Source organism: Diabrotica virgifera, chromosome 8 (assembly GCF_917563875.1).
Source record: "Diabrotica virgifera virgifera chromosome 8, PGI_DIABVI_V3a".
Classification (NCBI taxonomy): Eukaryota; Metazoa; Arthropoda; class Insecta; order Coleoptera; family Chrysomelidae; genus Diabrotica; species Diabrotica virgifera.
This window is the reverse complement of record NC_065450.1, coordinates 74,057,907-74,082,197: the sequence shown is the minus strand read 5'-3', so window position 1 is coordinate 74,082,197 and position 24,291 is coordinate 74,057,907. Positions and strand designations below refer to the sequence as shown.

At 33.3% G+C, this 24,291-nt stretch overlaps 1 protein-coding gene across 1 annotated transcript in view; it reads left to right on the top strand.

The window, feature by feature from the left end:
• The first annotated feature begins 2,043 nt into the window (after positions 1-2,043).
• LOC126889782 (nuclear pore complex protein Nup214) overlaps positions 2,044-24,291 on the top strand; it is a 52,947-nt gene continuing 30,699 nt past the window's right edge. The window contains exons 1-6 of the mRNA XM_050658371.1: positions 2,044-2,231; positions 2,289-2,430; positions 4,267-4,602; positions 13,685-14,045; positions 14,309-14,679; positions 22,935-23,260. Coding sequence (XP_050514328.1) covers positions 2,196-2,231; positions 2,289-2,430; positions 4,267-4,602; positions 13,685-14,045; positions 14,309-14,679; positions 22,935-23,260 — 1,572 coding nt within the window. The 5' untranslated portion in view covers positions 2,044-2,195. The remainder of the gene's footprint in view (positions 2,232-2,288; positions 2,431-4,266; positions 4,603-13,684; positions 14,046-14,308; positions 14,680-22,934; positions 23,261-24,291) is intronic.

The window sequence follows — 24,291 nt, the reverse complement described above, 5'->3', positions numbered from 1 at the left end:
ATTCAATTATCTATTTACTACAAAACATGTCAAAATTTACATGTGAAAACAGATGACCCTAAAAATGGTTTTTCGTCTCCTACAAAATTCATGAAAAAGCAGATAGGAGGTATTGTCACATCACCGACGATATACCAGAAGTATATGTGGCCATACCAAATAATACATCCTTGATAAATATAAACATTTTTATTGCACAAAATATATATATTTCTATATATATATATATATATTTTTTTCCATAATCATCACTACGATGATGATTCATTTGTATTGAATTGTACATTGCAATTCTCTGATGTTTGGGAAAAAGGGCTTAAGTCAGAATTGCACATCGATAATGTTTTGATGATTTCTGGACCAGAAAAATCGGCTCTTTTTATTGGTACATACAGTTTAAGTCTGCAACACTTTTTTTATGGTCCAGAAATCATCAAAACATTATTGATGTGCAATTCTGACTTCAGCCCTTTTTGCCAAACATCAGAGAATTACAATCTGGTCATAACTGACCAATGAGCAATTTTAATTTAACCTAAATTACTACTGTTCCTTAAAATGAAGAGCTTACCCTATAGCGTCTCTTATCTAATCTAACAAGATCGTGCACTATTCTAACATACACAGGCACACAAGCACTACGCTCTGCTTTTCACTATCACCTATCACTCAAACTAGTTCAAAAGGCTTTGTCCTCTTCAATCTTCTAGTTTGTCCAGTAGTAGATATCGAGGAGCTGGATTTCCTCAATATTCTCATACTTATGAAGTTGTTGTTGCTCATGACCTCCTGCTATCTTCTTGATGACTATATTATCCAGGTTCCATTCCTAGGTCTTGATATTTGTTTATAAAGTAATATCTTATTATGCATCGACAATGTGGAGTTTCTTCCAACTAGTCAATACACTTTTTATAGGTATCTTTCTTTTGCCTTTCATAGCCACAACAAGGCTATAATACGTTTCCTTCCTGGTTTTTTTGTAGACCACTTTCAGCTGATTCTAAAAAATTAAAATGAATGGTAATTTTTCTATTCTTTACAATTAAAAATCAAAAGAAATAGGAAATAGGTATTACTATTTACAGGTAATAATATGCATAAATAATTCGTTTCCTAAAGAATACAGAAAATTGAAAACGTTTTTATAATACTTACATAATTGTTTAAACAAAAGAGACCCAGCCAGAGCAAAACTAACAGACAGAACTGCAAAAAAGCCACTAATTTCCATTTTCCCACCCCCTTATCTTATATGCATTTTCCGATCAAAATTTTTAGGTTGTCATGAACATGAAAGACTCAACCTCAACAAATAATAATAAACAAAAAGCTCTACAGCTCTACTTCCACTTCCCGCCAAATGGACACAGGTTGGTGACACTGAATTCACGCCAAATAAATGAAAAAATAGAACAATTTTCTTTTTCGTCAATTTCTTCACGTGAAGTTTATAACGAACAAACTTAGATGTCAAAGTGTGCTTTTACACGTCAAATTTGGCCTTGAATAACTTGGTCAATTTCTTGTCCAATTTATTGTTGATGTAAATTTAGACCCAGCCAGAGCAAAACTAACAGACAGAACTGCAAAAAAGCCACTAATTTCCATTTTCCCACCCCCTTATCTTATATGCATTTTCCGATCAAAATTTTTAGGTTGTCATGAACATGAAAGACTCAACCTCAACAAATAATAATAAACAAAAAGCTCTACAGCTCTACTTCCACTTCCGCCAAATGGACACAGGTTGGTGACACTGAATTCACGCCAAATAAATGAAAAAATAGAACAATTTTCTTTTTCGTCAATTTCTTCACGTGAAGTTTATAACGAACAAACTTAGATGTCAAAGTGTGCTTTTACACGTCAAATTTGGCCTTGAATAACTTGGTCAATTTCTTGTCCAATTTATTGTTGATGTAAAGTGGACATTCCCAGTGTTAACAAGTTAAAATTCTCATCTCTACTTTGGCAAGCTGTATGAACTATGAATGACATAAAGCTTCACCTGTCAAATGTCAAACGAACTATATTTCAAATTGTTTGTGGTTATGTGTATATTTTTGTCAGTTTTGTGAAGAGAGAAGCATAAATTAATTTTTTTAAATTGTGTATGGTAGAGAGTAATAATTAAAATATAAAACCCAGTATAGAATAAGAAATAATATTTCCAACTAATAAAACTAAGAAAGATGTTGAAAACTTGTCCTGATCCTGTAGATATAAATGTAAGTTTTATAAAAATACTATTAGACTTATAAAAAACCCTATGTTTTCTATTCTAGGATATTCAATTCAAATTACACTGCAGTCTGAAGATTTTCGATAATAGTAGTATCGAAACGTTTCAAAACAATAACAGTTTAATTTCTTGTGCCAGTCGTTATGGTCTATTATTTGCTGGGTCAAATTCACCATCTTTAAAGGGTATGTGTTGTTTATACATTCTAACAAAAGTTTATTTAATACAAATGCTAAAGTCGTACAATCGCCATTTCAATGGAAACAAGAAGTTTACAAATAAAACAGACCTGAACAAATTTGAGGAACTATATTTTCACTGTTCGCATTACTTGAAATGCCGCTAGTTGTAAATTACACTCACAGGCAAAAATATTACATATTTCCCATCTACATTTACATTTCCTCACCTCTTGATGTTATAAAATCTTTTTCGGTCTTGACCAGGTAGCTGTTTGTATTCTACAGTTTCATTGTACAGTAGAGCGTCGATAATCCGAACTAATTGGTACAGGGGTAGTTTGGATTATCAAATTGTTCGGATTATCGAACATATGTTCAAAATACATACCTACAAAGGTCATAAACATAGTACATATTTACATATGTTTAGTTACAAGGAATAAAACACCTGCATAATAAACAAATATATTGTATGTATTTCTGCATAAACGAAAAACAAAAATCCGCGGTCACATTTTGTCCATATTGTCATATTACCTGAATTAAAAAATTTGGTCCCCTATCATATTTTTTAATTTTATAATTTTTTTCGAGCGTTCAGATTAACGAACGTTCGGATTACCAGGGTTCGGATTATCAACGCTCTACTGTATTGCTTTACTATACGAGAAACACTCAATTGATATATAGGCAGTCTTTGCGCAATATATTCTTGTCTGTAACCCTCATTAGCTACAGTAACAATTTTAACACATACTAACTCACTTAAATGTGGCATATCAGCATTAAAACTACAGAATCACAAAATAAAACACTACAACTGACATCATCTAACATTTTAATACCAAGAAATAAAATATCATTGTAAGTTGCCAAAGCACAATTTGCATACTATACCCTATTCCACGAACATACGCCTGTTTTGGATTACTTTGACAACGAATATTTTACTGTGCAAAATAAGAAGAAAGGAAGTAAATTGCAAATTACATTGTTGTTTATTGAAATAATTATTAGCGCCATTTACTTTCGTACTTCTTATGTTGCACAGTAAAATATTCGTTGTCGAAGTAATCAAAAACAGGCGTATGTTCATGGAATGGCCCATATTCAATGTTTGGTAGTTGATGACATTATTGCATCATCTGCTATAAAGACTATGTATCAGCATTCTTTTATCTGCAAGAAATTGTAATATATGTAAAAGATTTCTGCATAACATATTCAGCATTAAAAAATATGTAACATTTGAAAGATAAAAAATAAACAAAAACTAATGATTGAAGATAAAATATGCAATATTTTTGTATATTATATTATAGAATTGGGAATTTCGATTTATTAAAAATAATTCAATTCAGGTCAAACTTGTTTGTATGGTTTGTTATAACTTTATGTACTTATTAAGAGCGTAGGTGCAAAATTTCAGACCAATGCTTTTTAAATGCAATAATTTTTTTTGAATCCTGAGAAAACTAATAAACGCAGAATGAAAGATTATATTATTACCGAGGGCTGAAAGTCCTTTAAAATAAACAAAAAGTTTCTTTTGAATGAGCTATTTCTTTGTATTTTAGAATCACACTAAATTTTCTCTTTTTTTTTTTCACCCCTGTAACTTATTAAAATAAGCATTATAGAAGTATTCAGGGACTTTCAGCCCTCGGTAATAATGTAATCTTCCATTTCGTGTTTAAATTTTTCAAAAATACTTATCGGTTTTCTCAGGATTAAAAAAAATGAATGCATTGAAAAAGCATTTGTCCGAAATTTGCGCCTACGCTCATAAGTTATATTTTTCATATTAATATTATTTATAATAGGAATAATATTTTTCAGTTATTCAAGTTAAGACTGTTGAAAATTTCACCCACAAAGATAAAGAAATTTCACAATTTCCAAGAAGAACTATTCCGTTACCTTCTCCTGCTAAACATGTATCTGTGAATTGTGACAGTACCCTATTAGCAGTAGTTATACAACGGGACAATTGCCCTGTTGTTATTTTTTATGACGTTTTATCATTCTACAAACAAAATGTAGTGGTTGTAAAGGAGGTAAGACTGTCTGCTACACCAGGAACCTTCATCACTGAAGTGGGTTGGAATCCTGCAATTCCAGGGATATTTACGGCTTGTAAAAATGATAAAATCTTGGGTGTTTACGAACTAAAAGGTAAGATGAATAATGTATGTAACAAAGTTCTTCTTCTTCTGTTTATATAGACATGACTGTCTGTTTTTTCAATGTGCCTCCAGTAAGTTGTTGTTCCATCATTTTTGTGGTCTTCCCACTGATCGTCTTCCTTTTGGGGAACCGTCTCTCACTGTTGTTACTACTCTATTTGTTGTTATTGAGCTTATGTGGTCATTCCATTCTTCTCTTTTGTTTCTTATACAGTTATTAATATTCCCCAATATTAATATTAAATTTTATGCAAAATTTTGCAGTAGTACAATGTAGTACATTGCATTTTTAGAGGGACTTTAAATTCCAGGGATATTTACGGCTTGTAAAAATGATAAAATCTTGGGTGTTTACGAACTAAAAGGTAAGATGAATAATGTATGTAACAAAGTTCTTCTTCTTCTGTTTATATAGACATGACTGTCTGTTTTTTCAATGTGCCTCCAGTAAGTTGTTGTTCCATCATTTTTGTGGTCTTCCCACTGATCGTCTTCCTTTTGGGGAACCGTCTCTCACTGTTGTTACTACTCTATTTGTTGTTATTGAGCTTATGTGGTCATTCCATTCTTCTCTTTTGTTTCTTATACAGTTATTAATATTCCCCAATATTAATATTAAATTTTATGCAAAATTTTGCAGTAGTACAATGTAGTACATTGCATTTTTAGAGGGACTCAAATTTAATTTGTGATAGAACAATAGTATGTAGTATGATATATGTAATTGATCCAAATAATGACATAACCCAGACATCCAAAGTGAAAGTTTTCCTCCAACACCAAATTGTTCTATATGGTCCACATAATGTTCAGAAAAAAGTCACACCATTTTGAGCGTCGGGTTTGGGGTGGAGAGGGGGGAGAAATTGGTAAATTCGTAGTTTTTTAGGTTTTTCGTCAATGTTTCTAAAACTGCGGTTTAGCATAAACAACCTTCTATACAAAAATGTTCTACATTAAATTTGCAATAAAAAAGATCCTATATCCTTCTAAAATGAACAGTTCCAAAGTTACGGAGGTAGTATATTATAATTGGTCCAAAAAAAGCCTAACCCAGACATCTAGAGTAAAAGTTTTCCTCCAACACCAAATTGTTCTATATGGTCCACATATTGTTCAGTAAAAAGTTACACCATTTTGAGCGTCCGGTTTGGGGGAGGAGATGGGGGAGAAGTCGGTAAATTAGTAGTTCTTTTACGTTTTTCGTCAATATTTCTAAAACTATGCTTTAGCGTAAGCAATGGTTTATACAGAAATGTTCTACATAAAATTTAAAACAAAAAAGGTCCTATACAAATTTGCTTATAAAATCAACGGTTCCAGAGTTACGGAGGGTGAAAAGTGGAGGTTTTCGATACTTTTTATAATATCTGGGCAATTGATGATGATTTTGGGTGGTGAGGTTGACGTTTCTTCAAGGGCTTATCACTAACATTTAATCGGCCACTGAAATAGCAAATTTTATTTACAAAAGACATTCCTGTTAAAGAAAATTTCTATAAATTGCCCAAAGAATATAAAAAGTATAGAAAACCTCCACTTTTTACCCTCCGTAACTTGGAACCGTTGATTAATTATGTATACGACCTTTCTTGTTTTAAATTTCATGTAAAGTCGTCGCTGGGCCATCGAGGTGTAAACATCGTTAAAGCGCTCCGAAAAACCGGTGATTAAGAATTCTAATTATCTTATCAACAACAATAAAAAAAAAAACCCATTAGCAATAAGTGAGAAAAACAAAACAATATGTTCCCTTCGGGGAATCTTATTGGGTTCAGAAATGGACAACCAGTTTATCAACAACAAAACATACAGAGTGATCCAATAAATTTACAAATACCACAAGCAACCAATAACCAACTACAGTGGCAGCCAACAATGATGAAGCAACCAGAAAATGCAATGAACATGAATATGCCAACTATGCAACAACAGTATCATACAACTCCTATACAGACAGTAAATACCAACCAGTTCAGCTCTCAACCAGTTCAGCAGCAAATGCCGACATCAAGTAAAAATAGTGCAAATATCGAAGACTGAGAAACTCACTATATGACATCAACCAGTGAAGATTAAGAAGAAAATCAGACAAACAGTAAAAACGCTTGGCAAGTCATGGGAAGCAATAAAAGAAAGAAAATACATAACAACAAACCAAATCCAAGCGAAATTGAAACAGGTAACCGATTCCAACCGCTGTCGAAAGAAACAGAAGAAAATATTGGAAACGTCGAAACCAACAAAATACCAAAACCTCCACCAATATTTGTACACGGGGTACAGGATTTCAAAGAGATGACAAAGCAATTAGAGGAAATAGCCAAAAAAGAAGAATACCAGACAAAAAGTTTAATAAACAACGTTGTCAAAATAAATTGTGAAACACCAGAAATATACCGAAAATTGGTTAAGGAGTTCAAGGAAAAAAATATATACCATCACACGTACCAACTAAAAGAAGAACGAGCCTACAGAATCGTGATCAGATACTTACATCACTCAACCAATACTGATGACATAAAAAGTGAGCTATCTCAGTTAGGGCACAAAGTGAGAAACATAGTTAATGTAAAACAACAAAAAACCAAAGAACCACTTAATCTCTTCTTTGTAGATTTAGAACCCGCGCAAAACAACAAAGATGTCTATAATATAACAGGCCTACAGAACAGAGTAGTACACATAGAACCTCCACGAACTCAAAAAAACAGTATAATACAGTGCATGAGATGCCAACAATATGGACATTCCAAATCATATTGTAATAAACCGTACGTCTGTGTAAAATGCGGAGGCTCACACAATACCACCACGTGCAAAAAGTCAAAGGAGACGCCAGCCATATGTGCGTTATGCAATGGAGGCCACCCAGCCAATTACAAGGGATGTGATCACTATAAGAAACTTACCAAAGGAAGCAATAAAAACAATGGAGAGCATCAAAACCCATCAGCAATCTACACAAATGATATATACACAAGAAACACACAACAACTATCCAATCCACTGCCCCAGGGCATGAGCTATGCTGAAGTAACTAAACGCAACCAAACAGAAGATACAACCACTGTGTTAAACAAGTTTTTGGAAGAATTCAAGAATCTATTCAACCAACTAATCCAACAAAATAGCATGGTCCTCAACATGCTTACCATGCTTATGAACAAAATGAAATAAATGGCTAAGTTTCTTCGAATAGCCCAATGGAATGCCAACGGCCTTCCAAGCCATACAGAAGAAGTGAAAATATTTCTAGACATAAATAAAATTGACATATTTTTAATTAGTGAAACACACTTCACAAACAGAACTTATTTTAACATACCTAAATATAAACTATATCATACTGAGCATCCTGACGGCACAGCCCACGGAGGTACAGCAATACTCATCAAAGAAAATATTAAACATCATGAACTACTGAAGTACAAAGAAGAACACATACAAGCAACGACAGTAAGCGTTGAAGCACTTCCATATAATGTCAACGTAACAGCTGTGTACTGCCCTCCTCGCCATAATCTAAAACGAGAACACTATGAAGAATTTTTCCAAACTTTAGGACCAAAATTCATTGCTGGGGGAGATTACAACAGCAAGCATACCTTGTGGGGGTCACGACTTATAACAACAAAAGGCAGAGAACTGGCACATGTTATACAAAATAAGAATTACTCATTTATCTCAACGGGAACACCAACATACTGGCCGACCGATCCCAACAAAAAACCAGATTTATTGGACTTCTTCATAACAAACGGTATCGGTATAACTTATACAGATATAACACCAAGCTATGACCTAAATACTGACCATAGCCCAATAATAGCAACGGTAAGTACAACAGTTATCACTAAAAAACCAAAACTCCACCTGCACAACAATAAAACAAACTGGGACACTTACCGACAAATAATTCACGATACTATCGAAATAACAACGAGGCTGAAAAAACCGGAAGAAATAGAAGAGGACTATAACAAATTTATAAACATACTACAGTATGCAGCTAAATCAGCTACCCCACAAAGTAGTCCCAACAGAAACATAAGTAATATACCTTTAGAAATAAAAAAACTGGTAGCTGAAAAAAGAAAGGCCAGATCTGCATGGCAACGAACACACACACCAGACAGCAGAACAAGATACAATCGCATCAGCAACAAATTAAAATCAAAGCTGCAAGAAGTCAAAAATGAGTCATTTACGAATTATATCACCAATCTTTCAAGACAAGACAACTCTATATGGAAGCCCATAAAAAGTAAGAGAAAGCCAATAACAGCATTACCTCCAATACGTAAAAATTCAACACCACCAGGACCATGGGCAAAAAGTGATAAAGAAAAGGCTGACCTATTTGCCGAGTATTTAGCAGAAGTTTTTACTCCACTAAATGACGACCAAGTACCAGAAGCGAACCAAATATTAGAAGAACCACTACAGATACAGGACCGAATAAAACTATTTACTCCAAAAGAAATTAGAGACGTAATTGCCACCCTAAACCCAAAGAAGGCACCAGGCGAAGATCTGATAACCGCAAAAATGTTAAAAGAAATACCCAAAAAGGGCATAGTTAAACTACTGCACATATTCAATGCAATACTTAGATGTGACTACTGGCCCAAAGCACTCAAAATTGGACAAATAATTATGATACCAAAGCCTGGCAAAAACCCTCTAGATGTCTCATCATATAGGCCTATCAGCTTATTACCAACAATCTCCAAGTTGCTTGAAAGACTTATCCTAAACAGAATAAATGCAGAAATAAATCCACAAAATTGGATCCCAGATCATCAGTTCGGATTTCGACAAAGCCATTCAACGATACAACAATGCCATCGCATAGTCAACGCCATTAACCAGTCACTTGAAAATCAGCAGTACTGCACAGCAGCCTTTATAGACATCAGTCAGGCTTTTGACAAAGTCTGGCATCCAGGCTTGTTATGCAAAATAAAAAGAATTCTTCCAGCAAGTTACTACAACCTACTGAGAGCCTACCTACACGAACGGCAGTTTAAAGTAAAAGTTAATGAAGAAGTCTCGGAATACAAGCCTATTCACTCTGGCGTACCTCAAGGGAGCATACTAGGACCATTATTGTACATACTATATACATATGACTTGCCTACAAATGATAAAACAACCATCGGGACATTTGCAGACGACACTGCTATTTTTGCCAAGCATGACGATCCTATTGCAGCAACACAAAATCTCCAAGAGCATCTAAACTCACTTGAAATATGGCTGAAGAAGTGGAAGTTTAAGGTAAACGAAACAAAATCATCCCATATAACATTTACTCTCCGGACTGGAACCTGCCCACCAGTAACCATCAATCAAATAAAAATACCACAAAGTAATCAAGTCAAATATCTAGGGCTACACTTTGACAATAAACTCAACTGGAAACACCATATAACAAAGAAAAGAATGCAACTTGACCTAAAAACCAAAGAACTTTACTGGCTCATTGGAAGAAATTCCCATCTTTCAATAGAAAACAAATTGCTAATATATAAAGCAGTGATAAAGCCAATCTGGACTTATGGCATTGAACTGTGGGGCTGTGCTAGCAAATCCAATACTGTGATTATCCAGAGAGCGCAATCCAAGATACTTCGAGCAATAGTTAATGCACCATGGTATGTATCAAACCAAACTCTACACACAGATCTAAAAATTCCATATGTAACCGAAGTCATCCGAGAAAACAACAGAAAACACCACAACAAACTAGAAGACCATCCTAATCCACTACTTCATCCACTACTGCAACCTGTCCACAATAGAAGACTAAGAAGAAGCTGGCCCTCCGACCTAAGAGGTAACTGAGGAAACATCGCTGGATGTTTACCTCTCCACGTCACCACATTTACAATAATTTAATTTAATGTAAGACCAACAAATTGACTTATAGATGTTTGTTTTATATCTGATTGTCAATAAAGGGAGATAATAAAAAAAAAAAAAATTTCATGTAGAAAATTTTTGTAAAGAACATTGTTTTTGCTAAAGCATAGTTTTAGAAATATTGAAAAACGTAAAAAAACTACTAATTTACCGACTTTTCCCCCATCTCCCCCCCCCCCCCAACCGGACGCTTAAAATACTGTAACTTGTTACTGAACAATATGTGGACCATATAGAACAATTTAATGTTGAAGGAAAACTTTTACTTTGGATGTCTGGGTTAGGCCTTTTTTGGACCGTACATGCACTGGTGTTCCGACTTGTCAACCTTGACACAGATCATTCTCTTTGAAGTTGAATCTGTGCAAATCACTGGGATACGGTTTATGTCAGGAAGTGTACTAGACTCATTATACTATACTACCTCCGTAACTTTTGAACCGTTCATTTTAGTAGGATTATGCATAGGACCTTTTTTATTTCAAATTTAATCTAGAACATTTTTGTATAGGTTATTCATGCTAAACCGCATAGTTTTAGAAATATTTACGAAAATCGTAAAAAACTACGAATTTACCGATTTCTCCCCCCCTCTCCCCCACCCAACCCGACGCTCAAAATGGTGTGACTTTTTCTGAACATTATGTGGACCATATAGAACAATTTGGTGTTTATTTATTTATGTGTTGGAGGATAACTTTCACTTTGGATGTCTAGGTTTGGGTCTAGTTATACCATACTATAGTCCTGCAAACATGTTAATGCATCCTGCAATCGTACACAGTCAGATGTCTTCTCAATTATTCGAAACAATTTAATATCTTCATCATAAATTAGTATTTTACAGTCTTTAATACATTGTACTACATTATTTATAGACCAGTAAGGATCTGTTTTTAGGTGGATGTGAGAGGTGGCAGTCAGATTTTTGCGGATAAAGTTAGGTGATAACTTCGTTAATAATAATTGATTTATGCTCCTTCTCAAATATGCCCGGAACATTAATAAAAAAAATAATATTTAAAAATTTCAAAAAATTTCGTTTTTTTTTTCTACTTTTTTTGCTTATAACTTAAAAACTATTCATTTTAGAACAAAGTCGTATAGGAATAAAATAAAGATAATTAAATTTTCTATCAGACGCGATTAGTTAAAAATGTCTTAATTTATCACCCTTGCTTCAAAATAGCAGTAAATATAAAATAAGGGGGCAAAACAAGCCTGTCCTTATTCAATGATTTTCCATCACTTAGGTTACACTTGGAACCTTCCTAATTCGCTTAGAAAATTTTTGTAATGTGCTAAAACCGTACACCAAATTTCATTAAAATTGACTTACTAGATTTTGCATAATAATTTTGCAATCTAAACTTTTTTAAAAAATTAAAATTTTTTAAAATCTTGCACAACAAAAACTAGGACATACAAAGATTTGTCAATTTGTTTACATATAAAGAAGTACTCCACGGATTATTGGAAATCGGATTAATTTAAGCAGCCTCAGCAATGTTTTAAAGTTATAAACAACTTTTTGGCTTATAAACAAATTAGTGCTGTGGCCAGGAGGGGGTGCTACGGGCTCCTTTATTTAGATGGACTTACCCAAGTTTTTTTATGTATTTTGACCCGTAGAACACGAATTTTTTGGGTAACAGTTGATCCGGATGTCGATAGGATTGTTATAAACAAAGAACTTGAGGAATTACATAACATCGATTTTTCGCAAAATAAAACATTTTTTTGTATTTCTTGGGTAATTCTAAGCAAAAAATGTTCTTACAAGTTTTTTCGTAGGATGCATAGTTTTCGAGATAAACGCGGTGGAACTTTCAAAAAATCGAGAAATTGCAATTTTTGGACGCGAATAACGTTTGATTAAAAAATAAAATAGCAATTCTGCTGACAGCATTTGAAGGTTTAAGTCAAATTATACCGGTTTTATGCCAAATTTAAAACATTGCTGGGGCCCCTTAAATAATCCGATTTTAATTATGTAAAGTGTATTAGATAGGTAGAGCACCTCTTTATATGTAAAAAAATTAGCCAACTTCTAAATGGTCTACTTTTTGTTCAGAAAGATTTTAAAAAATTTGAACTTTTTTAAAAACATTTAGATCGCTTTATTATGCAAAATTTATTAGGTTGATTTTAATGAAATTTGGTACACGATTTAAGTATGTTACAAAGAATTTCCTAAGCGAATTACTAAGGTTCTAAGTACCACCAAAGTGGTTAAAAAATATTGAATAACAGACGTATTTTGCCCCCTTATTTTGTATTTATTGCTATATTGCAGAAAAGGTAATACCTTAAGACATTTTTTACCAATCGTATATCATACAAAATTCAATTATCTTTATTTTATTTCTCTACAACTTTGTTCCAAAACGAATCGTTTTAAAGTTATAAGCAAAGAAAGCAGAAAAAAATCGATGTTTTTCGAAATTTTTAAATATTTTAATTTTTTATTAATGTTCCGGGCATATTTGAGAAGGAGCATAAGTCAATTATTATTACTGAAGGTGTCACCTAACTTTATCTGCAAAAATCCGAATGCCACCTCTCACATCTAAAAATAGACGTTTTTTCGCAGATCCTTACTGGTCTATTATAAATAAGATAAAGAGTAAAGGTCCCAGGTGGGAACCCTGTGGCACACCAGATAGAGCTAGATATTCATCAGATGTAGTACCTCTTAATTCCCCCCTATAACAGCGATGAGAAAAACAAGCCAGTTAAGAACACTGCCGTTGATTCCTAATGAACATAACTTTTGCTGTAACAAACCGTGATGCACCCGATCAAAGGCCTTAGTAAGATCTGTAACTTTATGAGAAAATATGTCATTCATGCACCTGGCTGCATTCATAGAAGATGTGATTTCACATATGTTCTGATAATGTAACCTGACAATGTAATTTTGTTAAAAAATAAATATATTAATGCCTTCTTTTTCTTCTTCTTTCTTGTATGTAGGCTTTAAAGCCTGTTTCTTCTTCAACATTAGCCTCCTAAATTGTTTAAATTATCGCACCATCTTTTTCTTGGTCTACCAATACTTCTTTGTCCATTTGGTGACTTATCTCGTGCTATTCTTACTATCCTATATATTAATGTGATTAAAAATAAACTTCTATTTACAGGCAGTTCTGTAGAAATTAACGAACTACCAGCAGCTGCAGGCAGCGTGAGTTTCAGTTGGAGCCCCAAAGGAAAGCAGATTGCCGTAGGTTCTATAACTGGCACCATTGTTCAATACAAGCCAGATCTAAAAGCTGTTCGCAAAATTGAGGCGCCCCCTTTTGAAACTGCTCCTTCGCTAATATCTCTATGTTGGGTTTCGAATTTTCAATTTATTGGAGTGTATCAGTTTCCAGAAGATGCTAAGCTGATTGTGGTAGATGCTCCAAAGACTGGAGAAACCAATTACACGAATTATGATGACGTTTGTTATAGCGGATCCACTAGAATTTCTCAATTTTATCTAATTTTACTCCAGCATTGGTAAGTAAATATACATGGTGGCAAAGCCAAATTGAATAAATTCAATCGGCAACTTTAAGAAAAAATCCCGAAACAAGTTATTTTTTATTTTTAAATTATGATTTTTTGGCATATATGTATATCATATGTACTAGTGACGTCATCCATCTGGGCGTGATGACGTAATTGATGATTTTTTAAATGAGAATCGGGGTTGTGTGCTAGCTCATTTTAAAGATTATTCAATACTCTATTCAGTAGTATAATTTTTTATAATTTTTTAGGAATCTTTTAATGATAGCCTCCTCGAATAGTATGGAACTCGGTTTACTAGGATTAGTTTCCGAAATCTGGACACAGTGGAATGTACCAGATTTTGCTCGTGCGGAATTACCTTTAGGCTCCGATAAACAAGAAACGCTTCCTGTGGGAATGGCTTTAGATATAAGCAACACGAAACCGTTGCCTTGGGGCGAAGGTCTCAAACCACCATGCCCTTATTTGCTGCTACTGAGCCACACTGGAGTTCTCTATTTCTATAACTTAGTTAATTTGAAGGAGGGTATTCCTAGTATAAATAGTCCTCCTGATGCTATTGCTGACAGCAGTGGACTTGCTCAGTTTGTGTTAGAGACTCAACAAGCCGAAGTTGCAGGTAAGCGAATAGATATTATCGAGTTTTGCACAGAAACCCCCATCTTACTATGTACACTCACCGGCACAAAATTCTGCCACTAAAAATGTTTGATTAAGTTTGCCAATTTATAACTTTATTATTTGTACTCCGATTTTCAAGATTCTTGCACCAGTTTGTTGGTATATGTATCGACATCGTTTGTTAATATTCCGCCAACAGAAAATTTTTGCTTAGATGGCATTATGCGGGGGTTAATGGAAGCGTTGTGCTTTTTCCCAACTTTAAAAAATTCGGTGGAAAAATTAAAGAGCTGATTTTGTTTCATACTCCTTTCGTATTATCTCGGAGGCATCCTTAAAAGTTTGTTTTTTGAATTATTCGAATATCTCTTTTCTTGTAAAAGTTATAAATAAAAACACTGCTGTGAAGGTTTATTTAATTAAAAATTTCAAACGCACTAAAATTAACAACAAAAAAACAAAATTTACAACATAACAAAACAATTCTATAACGGATATGTCCACCTCTTGCAAGAACGATTGCTCACAATCTGTTTAGCATCGAATAAAGATATGTTATCCTTGCCTGGAGAATAGCCCGATATTCCTCTACCAGGGTCATAACTGTACCAAATTTTCTGGAGGCCTATGATGATGGCGAATAGCCATTTTCAATTCTTCCCATAAATGCTCGATATGATTAAGATCTGGGCTGCATGCGGGCCATTCTAATCTTATCAATCCAACCTATATTTAAGATATTCTCAGTGTTTTATTTACAAAAAATTACGCAGTTCTTACAAGGGTCAATCCATGCCAAGTGGTCCAATATCAATTAAGTTGGTTGCTTGACTATTTTTAATATTTTTTATTTGTCTACCTTGTAAACTTCAGTCTATAGAGAGTACAAAATTGCATTCATTTTATTTTAAAAAAAATTATTTTGCCGATTACGGTCATTTTTGTTAAAGCGTATCGATCATTTTCACGGAAAACATGGCTTCAATCTTTAGCCAATATTTTCACTGAGGTTTGTCCTAGAACAATAAATCAAAAACCAAACTTTTTAGCAAAGTATGCTCTAAAAAACGGCCTGTAGCATTATTAATTTCAAACTACCCTTAAGGCCTTAAATGAACTTCAAAGTTTGAAAATGTAAACTGATAAAATTCCATTTTCAGCATTTTTTTAACAGCATAGGCAAGCCGATAATGGTTTGTATTTTTTTTTCTGGAAAAGACATACGTACATACTTTAAATAAAAAGTTTGAGCTTTGAGACTTAAGTAAATTTTTTCAAAATAAATCTCAAAAATGTAATTTTTTGAAAAATCTCAAAGTTTGACCCTTTATATCTCTGATGGGCGCACATGAAAAATTTGAAATTTGGCTGAATGTTAGCCCCTAGCAAGTAGAATAAGGAGTAAAAACTTTGTTGTTGACTTACGTCATATAGGAGTTACAGGCCTGAAAAAATGGTCAAAAATCAAAATGGTCAAAATTTGAGCGTTTGCGGGCAGGGTAGTTAAAATTCAAATAAACTGTCTAATGAATTAAAAATTAATGTATTTTCACCAGGTTTCACAATGAATACAAATTTATGCAGGGTTGGCAAAAGAAAACAGTTCACCTTGATATTTGGCAGTTATTAGATTTTAAGGGAATGCCGAAATAGGTCGATTTTTATTATATATATTACATACTAGTGACGTCATCCATCTGGGCGTGATGACGTAATCGATGATTTTTGAAGTTATACTTCTTTACGCGCGATATGAGGGTGAATTTTTATATGTTAAAACCTACGATCCCGGCGCATGCGCATTATAACTTTGTTCTGATTGGATGTTCAAATGACATGTCAAAAATTATCCAATATGGCAGCTGTAGCGCAGCTGTGGTTTGGACGGTTGACAGTTTGGTTATGTATGGTTGTTTGCGTTTTAAAATTTGTGGGAAGAGAAACAACAAAGGTTAGTTAATAGTTATACTGCCTTTTTAAATAGTTTTCATATTATATTTTTGAAGTTATACTTCAAAATGTTTTAATTTATGTATGTATCAGTCCAGAAAAGGCGTGGAAAGAATATATTGGTGTTTTTAAATATATTTTTCTACAAACGTGTTAAAAAGTCAAAATATTTATCTATGATATATTTCATATTTTTTTCTTTTTTTTTAATATTTGGCATTGTTAAGTTTTGGTTCATTTTTGGTAATTATTGTTAATTTTTTGTATTGTAACTGTTAAGTAGGTACATATATTTATTTCGTTGAAATTATATTATAATAGAAGTATAACTTCTTACGTGCGTACAAAGTACACACACATTCTTTTTTTTTTAATGGGAGTAGGGGTCGTATGTTATCTCATTTAAAAGAGTGTTCAATTCTCTGTTCAGTAATATTAACAATAATATCATTATTTATACAGGGTGGCCAAAAAAGTAATTTTTGAATTAGATTAATTGGCACAAAAAGACAAATGTATGTAATTTATTTAACTCAAAATACATTTTATTGCTGTCATAAAATAGAAAAACAAATTTTATTTGGCAAATAAACATTGCTTTTCGCTTAAATTATGTTCAAACTGTCAAGAGATAGGTGGGAGGCTGTTTGTGATTTAATTTAAGCGAAAAGAAATGTTTATTTGTGAAATAACAGCAATGTAGGAGCTAACAATCCGCCAAATTTCAAATTTTTTCATGCGTGCCCATCAGAGATATAAGGGGTCAAACTTTGAGATTTTTCAAAAAATTACATTTTTGAGATTTTTTTTGAAAAAATTTATTAAAGTCTCAAAGCTCAAACTTTTTTTATTTAAAATATGTAGTATGTACGTATGTCTTTTCCAAAAAAAAAAATACAAACCATTATCGGCTTACCTTAAGCTGTTAAAAAAAATGCTTAAAATGGCTTTTTATCAGTTTACCTTTTCAAACTTTGAGGTTCATTTCAGGCCTTAAGAGTAGTTTAAAATGAAATAATGCTATATGCCGTTTTTTTAGAGCGTTCTTTTCTAAAAAGTTTAATTTGTAATTTATTGTTCTAGGACAAACCTTAGTGAAAATATTGGCTAAAGAGCGAAGCCATGTTTTCCGTGAAAATGATCGATACGTTTTAACAAAAACGGCCGTCATCGGCAAAATAATTTTTTTAAAAATAAAATGAATACAATAATTTTGTACTCTCTATATAGTCCAGAAAGCCACTACGCATCCGCTAGGAAAAATATTTCGATTCGGATTTTTTGCTCAATCTTACTCAAAAAGGACTTCTTTTAACAAATTTGCATGTTGCCAGGACCAAAAGTGGGTCAAAAATTTTTAAACGTTTTTTTTTGTTTTTTTTTCCTAAAATTATTTTTATTGCATGGAACAAAGTTTTTTTTAGGTTTTTTGGATCATTCCAAACAGAAAAGGTCTTTAGTGACTTTTCTCTAAAGTTGATAGTTTTTGACATATAAGCGATTAAAAATTGAAAAATTGCGAAATCGGCCATTTTTAACCTTCAAAAACTATGTGAAAAACTTAAAATTTGAATGTTGCCAAGGTAGGTAGATATTCTTTAGACATCGATTGATGAAATCCCGAAGAGTTTTTTGCAATACAGTATTCAAAACTCCTTTGTTTTTTAATTGCTAATCACGCGTGCGCTACACTATTTTCCACCGTTGCATGTGTATACAGTATGGTGCAAATGAAAGGAATAAATTCGTTATTTCGTAAACCGGCGAAAAAACCCGAAACCGGTCGATTTTTATTTTTAAGTTATGATATTGCGGCATATATAGTATACTAGTGACGTCATCCGTCTGGGCGTGATGACGTAATCGATGATTTTTTTAAATGAGAATAGGGGTCGTGTGGTAGCTCATTTGAAAGGTTCTTCAATTCTCTATTGAGTAATGTAAACATTTACATAATTGTTTATACAGGGTGTCCAAAAAATTTTTATTAAATTAAATTATTTGACAAAAAAAGAAGTAGAAGAACATCCTGTATAAATAATTATATAAATGTTTATATTACTAAATAGAGAATTGAAGAACCTTTCAAATGAGTTAGCACATGACCCCTATTCTCATTTAAAAAAATCATCGATTACGTCATCACGCCCAGATGGATGACGTCACTAGTATACCATATATGCCACAATATCATAACTTAAAAATAAAAATCGACCTATTTCGGGATTTTTCCTTAAAGTTGCCGGTTTACGAAATAACGAATTTATTCCTTTCATTTGCACCATACTGTCGGTGGAAAATAGTGTCGCACACGCTTGATTAGCAATTAAATAACAAAGGAGTTTTGAATATTGTATTGCAAAAAACTCTTCGATGTTTAAAAATCAATCGATGTTTAACGAATATCTACCTACCTTGGCAACATTCAGATTTTCAATTTTAACTATTTAGAATGGGAAATAAGCCACAATATTATTAAAAAATGATTTTTATTAACGTTTCGACGCCCAAATCGGGTGCCGTTGTACCCAAATGAACAAGAAAGGACAAAGAATTGTATTTATAAAATACCTTGTGAATGCGAACAGTTTTATATAGGTGAAACATCAAGACCATTAAACGTTAGAATAAGTGAACATCAATCTTATATTAAAAATAGAGAATTTGATAGATCTCAAATATGTCAACACGCATGGGATAATGAACATAGAGTTCAGTGGAGAGATTCAAGTATAGTCCTGAAAGAAACAGATAGTAAAAAGAGAAAAATCAAAGAAGCGGCTCTAATTATGCTAAACGAAACCAATTGTGTCGCAAATTCCTCGGTGGAATGCAGTAGGATGTGGATACCCATACTGAAAGAGGAAGTCAATAGAAAGAAAATACCACAATTAGTAAGTCAATAGTCGAGTTAGTACATATTTTATATTTTAGTATTACTTATATACCCATGTATTATTGATATTATCTATAATTTAAACAAAATTATAGTAAAGTCAGAATTTGGTATTAATTTTGAGAGTAAATTAAATGTAAGACCAAATACTTACGATGTCCGGATAGTATCACGAGGTTTTTCCTGGTTTTCCCTCGTGATTTACTATGAGATCTCTAACGCGAGAATTTTAATGTCACCGTTGCATGTGGTTGTCTTTTTAAAGACAGATCACATGCTATGATTTTTTTGTGACGGATATTCTTGAGTTGGGGTTGATTTCATGTAATCGAATGAACTATCTTTCAGTAAAGTCGTCCCAGGAACGCAACTCATAAATATTGGCAATATCATTTTAAAGTCTTCTACTTTAAAATGTATCATATGTATCTGAATTGCCGATATAAATGAGTCAAATTAAATAAATTATTAGAAGAATTTTTTTACTAAGCAACAACATTTTTGTTTATATTAATAGTATTTTGTATTTTGACAACGGCACCCGATTTGGGCGTCGAAACGTTAATAAAAATCATTTTTTAATAATATTGTGGCTTATTTCCCATTCTAAATAGTTAAAATTGTAAAAATGCCACAAGAAAATAGCTTCAGAACAACATTCAGATTTTCAGTTTTTCACATAGTTTTTGAGGGTTAAAAATGGCCGATTTCGCAATTTTTCAATTTTTAATCGCTTATATGTCAAAAACTATCAACTTTAGAGAAATGTCACTAAAGACCTTTTCTGTTTGGAATGATCCAAAAAACTTAAAAAAACTTTGTTCGATGCAAAAAAAAATAATTTTAAGAAAAAACCAAAAAAAAACGTTTAAAAAATTTTTGACCCACTTTTGGTCCTGGCAACATGCAAATTTGTTAAAAGAAGTCCTTTTTGAGTAAGATTGTGCAAAAAATCCGAATCGTAATATTTTTCCTTGCGGATGCGCAGTGGCTTTCTGGACTAATAGACTGAAGTTTAAAAGGTAGAAAAATAAAATATATTAAAAATACCACTTGGACCACTTGGCTCAGATTGACCCACAAAAAAAGAGATATTCGGATAATTCCAAAAACAAAATCTTAATGATGCCTCCGACATAATACAAAAGGAGTATGAAACAAAATCAATTTTTCCACAGAATTTTTTAAAGTTAGGAGAAAATACAACGTTTCCGTTCACCACCGTATAATGCCATATAAGCAAAAAAAATTTTGTTACCATAATAATAACAAACGATATCAATACATGTACCTACAAACTTCTGCAAGAATCTTGGAAATCGGAGTACACATAATAAAGTTATAAATTGTCAAACTTCATCAAATATTTTTATTGGCGGAATTTTGTGCCGGTGAGTGTATTTTTAGTTTTGATATATTAAAACCTTTTTGGTGCGCCACTGCCACTATATATTGTAGTTACTTTTTATGTTTACTTTAATTAATGACTTTCGAGGTATTCAATACACTTTTTAGATATAAATTTTAAGGTGTTTTAAAAAGTTTATTACATGTATTTCTGTGTTTATTGTTTTTGAAGGTTTTTAATTGTGTGATATAATAATTGTGTTATTTTATTTTTATTTATTTTTAAATATTTTAACTCATATATATCATGAAAATACAGAGAAGAAGTACTGATAGGCCATTAGATTTTAGTGGTATGTAATCAAAACATGTTTTAGATTACTATTGGCTTAATATTTTGTTCATAATTCGTTGTTTATTTTTTTTTAATTATCTCCTCTCCTGCTTCGGTTTTATTGAACAACACTCGTATAAAGGATATGATCCTTGTGCGTCCATATTTCAGCAGTTCCATTTTTATGTTCCCTGGTCCTGGTGCTTTGTTTTTGGCTTTCTTTGGTACTTTAGTTATATCTTTCTCTGTGCTTTTGGCTTTCTCCGTTATTATTGTCACAGGATCTTGTGAGATATATACTCCAGTCTATCCTCCTGCAATAATTTTCTTTGATGCTTTGTCCACTCCTTTGATCTAATCATCATCATTCTCTTTACCTTATCCCTATGTGGGGTCGGCTTCCCTAATTGCATTTCTCCACACAATTCTATCTTGGGTCATATCAATTAATCCCCTTTACCAACATGTCCTGCCTTATCTTCTCCCCCAGATCTTCTTGGGTCTTCCTCTCCTACTCCTTCCAGGAATCTGCACTTCAGCAATTCTTCGTATTGGATGATTAACGTCTCGACGTTGAACATGACCAAACCATCTTAACCTATGCTCTCTCATTTTGGCATCAATTATTGGTGCCACACCTAGACTTCCCCTAATATACTCATTTTTAATTTCATCTTTTTTTGTCACTCCACTCATCCATCTAAGCATTCTCATTTCCGCCACATGCATTCGTTGTTCCTCTTTCTTTTTCACTGCCCAACATTCAGTTCCGTACATCATAGCCGGTCTTATGGCTGTTTTATAGAATTTTCCCTTCAGCTTCATTGGAATTTTTCTGTCACACAACACACCACTCGCTTCCTTCCACTTCATCCATCCAGCCCTAATTCTACTGCATGCATCTCCATCTATTTCTCCATTACTCTGTAATACCGATCCTAGGTACTTAAAACTATTGCTATTCACAATCATTTCACCATCCAAAGATACCATTTTATTTGAAGTAACTCCATCTTTAAATGAACATTCCAAAAATATTCTGTTTTTGTCCTACTAAGTTTTAAACCTTTTTCCTCCACTGCTTGTCTCCACTGTTCCAGTTTTTGTTCTAAGTCTCTTTCACTATTTCCTACTAACACTACATCATCAGCATACATTAAGAACCATGGAATGTTACCCTGTAGTTTCGCTGTTATCTTGTCCAAAACTAATGAGAATAAATACGGACTAAGCATCGAGCCTTGGTGCAATCCTACTTTCACATGAAATTTATCAGTCTCTCCCACACCTGTCCTAGCACTAGTCGTTACTCTCTCATACATATCTCTCACAATCTTTACATATTCACCAGGGACTCCTTTCTGATTGAGTGCCCACCACAGAATCTCTCGAGGAACTCTATCATATGCTTTTTCAAGATCAATGAACACCATATGAACGTTTGCCTCTTTATTCCGGTATAATTGATGGAAGAATACAGGAATAAAGAGGCAAACGCCCATATGATGTTTATTGATCTTGAGAAAGCAATACAGGGATCAGGGATCCCATTTTATTGAATCAAAAGACATTTATTCGCTTCCGACCAAAAAAAAAAATAAAAGTGTTACTGTTAACTTGCCGAATAATTTATAGTAATTTAACTATAATCCATATTAATTTAACTATAATCATTTATTGCCTGAATTTCATGAATATTGTTATTTATATCATAAAATATTTTTAGCTACACCTCCAAAACCACAACAACCCTTTTCGTTTGGGAACGTCGCACAGCCAGTTGCGGTTGCTCAACCTTTAATTACACCAGCACCTGCTAAAGTCATACCGCAGACTTCCCAGCCCAGTTTTGACATAATCAAGCCCATAGTAACTCAGCCGACTCCGCCTTTTGGGCTACCGCAAGGATCGGTGCCTCCTGGACAATCGTTATTCGATAAATCTCTAGGACCACAAGTTACCATAACTCCTGTAAAGCAGCAACCACAAATAAGCGCGCCTTCGATTTTTGGAGGTGCTGTTACGTTGACACCTGTCAAATCGCAACCACAGGTAAGTAAAATATAGAACATAACTACAATATCATGAATGACTCGGTATACAGAGATGAGTGCACTTCTTCTTTACGTGCCATCTCCGCGACGGAGCTTGGTAATCATCGTGACTATTCGGATCTTAGATGCTGCTGCTCCGAATAGTTTGATTGATGTGCATCCGTACCATTCCCTTAAGTTACTCAACCATGAAATTCTTCTCGTTCCTACACTTCTCTGGCCCTGGATTGTCCCTTGTATAATTAATTGAAGTACAGTAAACCCTCGATATAACGGGGGACGGGGTGTCCGTTAAAGCCGAAAGTCCGTTATATAAAAATTAGTTTAAAATAAATCAAAAAACGTTTTTTTGGAAATACGTACACTTTATTTAGGTAGATATAAATAAAAAAGACAAAACCCAAACAAAATTATATTTAATGGCACCTATGTACGCCGTTTCTCCCGCTTGGCGGCGCTCGTGTAGTTGGAGGTCAACGTTTTGACTATTCGTGAAGATTGTATATGGTGTTTTTGATTACGATTTAATAAATAATAAATTATGGCTGAAATATATGGATCTTGGAGACTGTTTGTGCGTTGAAAAACGAATTGAGAAGGAATGCGAGAGTTACTGGAAAAAGGAAGCCCTTATCGAATGATAAACTATATTAATCATCGTCTCAATGTTTTATTTCTATAGCTCAGAAGAGGGTATTTATTTTATTGACTCGCTCCCCACACGAGTCTGACAACTGTGAATAATATGATATGTGCGATCTGCCTTACTTTTTTATCAATTTAAAATTCACAATTAAGTGCGCTCAGCATTAATTTTTGTGTTTATCTCATTTAAAAATGTGATGTTTTCAAAATCTGGCCTCCATGACAATTGCGCATTTGGTGTAAATTTGGTTTAAGTATGGGTTGAGCGTAGTCGATTGTGCAATGTTGTCTTATTTAAAAAAAATATAATTCCTTATGGAAATATAGAATGTGTTAATTTAATTAAGTACAATTATTTGGGTGTTTGTCTACGTGAAAAGCGAC